This window comes from Monoraphidium neglectum (genome assembly GCF_000611645.1).
Source record: "Monoraphidium neglectum strain SAG 48.87 unplaced genomic scaffold scaffold02119, whole genome shotgun sequence".
Taxonomy (NCBI): Eukaryota; Viridiplantae; Chlorophyta; class Chlorophyceae; order Sphaeropleales; family Selenastraceae; genus Monoraphidium; species Monoraphidium neglectum.
In genome coordinates this window covers 1-5082 of record NW_014011509.1, presented here as the reverse complement: position 1 = coordinate 5082, position 5082 = coordinate 1, and the positions used below count along the sequence as shown (strand labels likewise).

The window sequence follows — 5082 nt, the reverse complement described above, 5'->3', positions numbered from 1 at the left end:
CCCCCGCGCCTCACGTGCGCCGCGCGTGTCCTCAACCAGAGCTGACCAGATAGCTCCCATTGCCTCGGACACCCTTTTGAATTGCAAAAAAATGATGACGAGCGGAGGTTACTGCAGTCTTAGTGCCAACAGGGCAACTTCGCACATGGCAACACATGATCACATGCAACCGTGAATGCAAACCCATGCAGCTGCAGCACCAAACGTTTCAAATAGTCTGCCTCCCACCATGCCAGCAGCTCGGTCCGCAAACGCTGCAAGCAGTTGATGACCCAGCTGTGAGGGTACTCACTTTGGTGAGGGGTCGTACTGCTGGCGGTACAGGCGAGGCAGCAGCGCCGCCAGGCGCTCGGGGCCCAGCAGGGACGGCAGGGCGCCGGCGGCGCCGCCGGGGCCGCCCTTGGCGCCCGCACGTGGGCCGCCTGCGTGGGCGAAGCACGCGCTGACGTGAGCGCCGCAGCGGGGAGCTGCTGGAATAGGGTCTGGGGGTATTGACATGCTCAGGCTCCTGCAATATGGGTGCAAATCTTGAAGGTATCAAGGGTGTTGGGGAGGCACCCCCTTCCGCAGCAGATTTGCTGCATCCCGCAGCACTGTGCAGGCCCTCGGCGCCGCACCGCGTCAGGGGGCAGCCTACCAAGAAGCTTCGCGATCCCAGATATGCCAGCGGCTGCACCGCGGCTAGTGTTGGCGGCGGCCGCGTGGCGCGCCAGGTCCATGAACCTTGTGTTGAGAGTAGGCGTGCAAATGTGCAGGTGTGACTGCTTTTGTGTGCATGCGCATGTGTGCGTGACTGCGTGTGTGCATGTGTGCATGTGTGCATGTGTTTGTGTGCATATGTGTCTGTGTGTGTGTGTGTGTGCGCGCGCACGCGAGCGCACACGCGCGTGCGCCAGTGCAAATGTGTGTGTGAGTGTTCGTATGTGCGCATGCACACATGGACGCGTGCCTGAAGGTGGTGGTGCAGCATGCATGACTTGTGGCGGCTGGAGCTATGCCGGCCACTTAGGCAGTCGGCAGCGTGGGTGCTCACACATATCCAGCGCCCCGCACACCCGACCCCCGACCACACCCCACTAGCACACCGCACAGGTTGCCCTTTGCTGCAGCATGTACCGCCTGCGTCCCGGCCACGGCGCCGCCCACGACCCCTCGGAAGCCAGACTTTGTTCAGCAACGCACGACCCCTGCACCCTGCCATTAGCAGTTGAACCCGCGAGCGCAACCCCACCCTGACATCTTGCTCACTTGTAGATGAGCTCGGGCTGCCCCATGTCTGAAGCGAGGGAGGCCAGCTCCTTGTATGTGGACAGGCCGCCGCCGCCGGGGGCGGACCCCAGCGCACCCTCCTCAAATATCCTGATTGGCGGTCGGGTTTAAAGCGTGAGGGGCCGGCAAGCTTGAGCGGGTGAGTTGGTCGCGGCGCCTGGGTGAGGCTTTTGAGTGTGAGAGATGCGGGACAAAAAATGTGTGCCGACTAACAGTATGCACACGCACGCGTGCACACAGCCGCACATGCGACATACGTAGTTGAGCACGCATCGGCCCAGACACACACATACACACACACACACACACACACACACAACGCCCCATCGTCCCTCACTTGGTGTCCGCCGTGAGCGCCGCGCCCTTGACGCCGCTGACCGCAGCTGCCCCTGGCGACGCGCCCTGCAGCACGCCCACCAGCTGGGCTAGCAGCCGCGACCGCAGCGCCTCCCCGCCCCTCGCGTACACCAGCGAAACGCCGCGCGCCGCGGTCTCCTGCGGGACCACCCCAGGTGTGTGGGGGGCGAAAGAGCAGGCCCGGCGGGTCGTGCATGAGGGGTTCCCAGGCAGCTGCGGTGGACGAAATGCTGCTGCAGGTTACCGCCACACCCGCACTTGGCGCTAGGCCGAAGAAACCCCGCAGCGGGCAATGATGAGAGCAACGCCGTTTGAAGCCGTCTGTTGTCGCGGCGCAAGGGCCACAAGACTGCCGCACATAAATTGTGACCTTTATCCTCATATGTCTCACCCCTCACTTGGCCCCAATTCTCCCCCATATCCACGCAAGCTTTGCCGCCATGTCACACTTCCAATCGACCCCGCCCCCAACACCCTGTATCCCATACAGCTTGATGGACAACCACTCTGCCAAATGGTAAAAGAGCAGCGGCGGATGGCCGCGTCGTCCCCCACCTGCGTGAGCTCGTTGCTGTCCCCCAGCAGCGCGCTGAAGCTGCCCTGCAGCTGCCCCAGCGTCCCCTCCTCGTCCAGCAGGGGGCAGCAGCGGCAATAGCTCAGCAGGGACACCAGCCACAGGGCCGCGGCGCACCTGCGCGTCCCAAGGGGACGGGTTGGGCGTGGTCGTGGTGGTGCTGTACAAAACAAACGCAGGTTTGCTCGCCCTGGAGCTTGGTCACAAGTATGTTCGGTCTCTGAAACGCAAGGCCCACATGCACAAGCAGAACGCCCCACATATCTCAGCGGCGTTTCAGGTCGCACATTACGGAACGAAGACACCAAACACCCATGGGGTCAGACCCAGCGGCCCAGCCGTGCAGGCCATGACCCAAGGTGCGTACAGCATCTGCAAAGGCCCCTTGGACTGTCCAGGCCCCACCCACCTGGCCTCCGGCTTGCTGTTGATTGCCAGGGGACCCCTGAGCTCGGACAGCACCTCAGCCTGCAGCCAAGGCCGCGGGTTCAGAGCGTCCGCAGCCGCCACACCTGCGCCGCCGCCGGCAGCGCTGCCGGCACCGCCGTCGACGGCCATCGCCTCGGGCCCGTTGCCGCTGCCGCTGTTGCCGTGGCCGCCTGCCGCAGCGTCGTCCTCGTCAGCAGCGGGCAGCAGATCGGACAGGCGTGTGCCTGCAGGGGCCAGGGGTTAGCGGTTTGCAACCACACCAGAGGTGTGTGACGGTGCAGGCATGGGCTCGCTGCAAGTGAACGCATTGCAGCGCTTCGGCACTGGAATGGGGTGTAGGGTCGCAGCACAAATGGCGGCCTTGTAAAACGCACCAGCCCCCAGGGTGGGCATGCAGACGATGAGAGCGGGGAGGCACTGACGAGTGCGCCGGCCGGGACGCGGAGCCTTTGCAAGTCGAGCACCACAAACGGTGAGCGTGTGCAGGGGTGCGTTCATGGATCATCATAGTGAGACTTTCAGGCGCCCTCTCACCTGGTGACCGCAGCAGCTGCTGGTCCGAGAGCGGCACACCCCCAAACGCCAGCGCGAGCGCCTCGCCAGCGACCAGCAGCGCCTGGAGGCAAGGGCGGTGCGGGCGTGAGGGTCGAAGGGCGGCGGGATCACCGATGGACCATACTGCATGCGAGACAGCAGCGTTGGATCCTGCGTGGCGGCTCGTGAGGCTGCGCGGCCAATTGATGCGGGTGCAGCAGGTGTGGGAGCTCCAGCAACGTGCGACGCCGCCAAGATGGGAGGGTGGGTATCAGCCGTGAGAGCGCCGCCGTCACTGTCGTCCGGCGCCGGCCACAGAGGCCCCCCGCGCGCACCTCCTCGCTCTTGGTTGACAGCGCCAGCCCCATTAGCGCTGCGGGGGGTGAGAGCGACGGCATGGATTCGAGGGGCTGCAGTATGCAAGGGAAGGGGGCGAGATCAGCAGAGGTTTGAAGGTGGGCAATGCCCGGCGTGTCAACGCGATTAGCACCACACACTGCATCAAACGGGGCGCGTGTGCGATGGCCATCCATCCATGCACGAGTGACCGCGGCAGAACGACGGCGCGCTGCACCACATGCGCCCCCGCACCTTTCACCGCCGCCCTCAGCACCTCGGACCGGTCCTCCCCGCGGCAGGCCAGCCCGACCGCCAACGCGCAGCGCGCCACTGCGGTCGCCGCCGCCTGGCTGACCTCCTTTGGCCCCACCGTCGGCGCCGGCAGCGCCTTGGCGATCACCATGACCGCGGCACTCTCGTGCACCGCCGCCGCCGCCGCCCCCTCATCCTTATCAGCTTTTGCCTCCTCTGCCGAGCCGTTCGCGCCCGCCGCTCCTGCGGCGCCATCCTTGGCCGCCTCCGACGGCTTGGATGCGTCCGAGGTTGACTCGTCGAGATCTGGCAGGCGGCCCGCAGACCCGAGGTAGCCGAGTGCGAGGGCCGCGGCGCCGGCCAGCAATGGCTGGCGATCAGCGGAAGGCACCAGGGCGGCCAGCCGGCTGACGGCGTCTTGGAGCGCCGCGGGAGGCAGCGCCGCGCGGCATTGCGCGGTGACAAAGCCTGCCAATACAAATGGAGAGGGTTGTGGTATTAATGGCGTTCAGTGAGAGGCGAGCTGTTGCAAGTTTTGAATTAAGAATGGGTGATTCTGTAGCCACAAACAGCCCTGCAGACCGTCGCTTAGAAGGCAAGGCAGCGCAGGGGCGGCAGCCCTGCCGACGGCATTACCAGGTGCATGTGCTTTGACCATCATCACGGTGTCGTGATCAAAAATCGGAACGCGCAGCATCCCAAATGCGCCGCCCTCACCTGCAGCGAGGATGCTCCCCTCCCGCTCTTCCAGCTTAGAGCTTGCCCCCGCCCCGGCGCCGCCGCCCCGCTTGCCGCCCTCCTCCGCCGCCGGGCAGCCGACAGCCAGCAGCGACGAGAGCAGCTCGCCCGCGGCCCTGGCCCCGGCGGCCGGCTGCTGGCGGGAGAGCGCAGCAGCCGCCGCGCCGACCAGCCGCGCGGCGGCGGCGCGGGCGGCGCCGTCGGTGTGGCAAAGAAGCTCCCGCAGCCAGGGGAGGCGAGCCGCGCACCTGGGCGGTCGATCGGGGGTGGGGCAGGAGAGAGGGCGGTGACTTGACGTCCCAGATGCAGTGTGGGGATCCACAGGGCAGGTGGGTGGGCCGCCTGTCTCAGACCTTTGAAAGCTTACCGCAAGCTGCTGGGCCCATCTTGCGCTTTGGCATTGGGCATATAGAGAATTATAACAGTAGAACTTTCACTTGTATTTGAACACACAGAGGTGTCTTGTAAACAAACCAGCAACCACAGATCCAGGCAGGACAGCTTGGTATGCTTGTGGAGCGGTGATGCGTCATCTGCGCTCACCTGTCCTCAACTGCCCTGACCCGGGCCGCCTCTTCGCCCCCTGAGCC

General features: G+C 65.2%; 1 protein-coding gene across 1 annotated transcript; it reads right to left on the bottom strand.

Annotated features, from left to right (window-relative positions):
• Nucleotides 1-288: 288 nt before the first annotated feature.
• MNEG_9937 (proteasome component ECM29) lies at nucleotides 289-4900 on the bottom strand (the record flags this gene model as incomplete). Its single annotated transcript, XM_014041590.1, has 11 exons — nucleotides 289-422; nucleotides 638-723; nucleotides 1249-1359; nucleotides 1607-1764; nucleotides 2182-2317; nucleotides 2610-2853; nucleotides 3164-3245; nucleotides 3499-3536; nucleotides 3755-4222; nucleotides 4472-4740; nucleotides 4860-4900. The coding sequence occupies 11 exons, from the start codon at nucleotides 4898-4900 to the stop codon at nucleotides 289-291; spliced, it is 1767 nt and encodes a 588-aa protein (XP_013897044.1).
• Nucleotides 4901-5082: the final 182 nt, after the last annotated feature.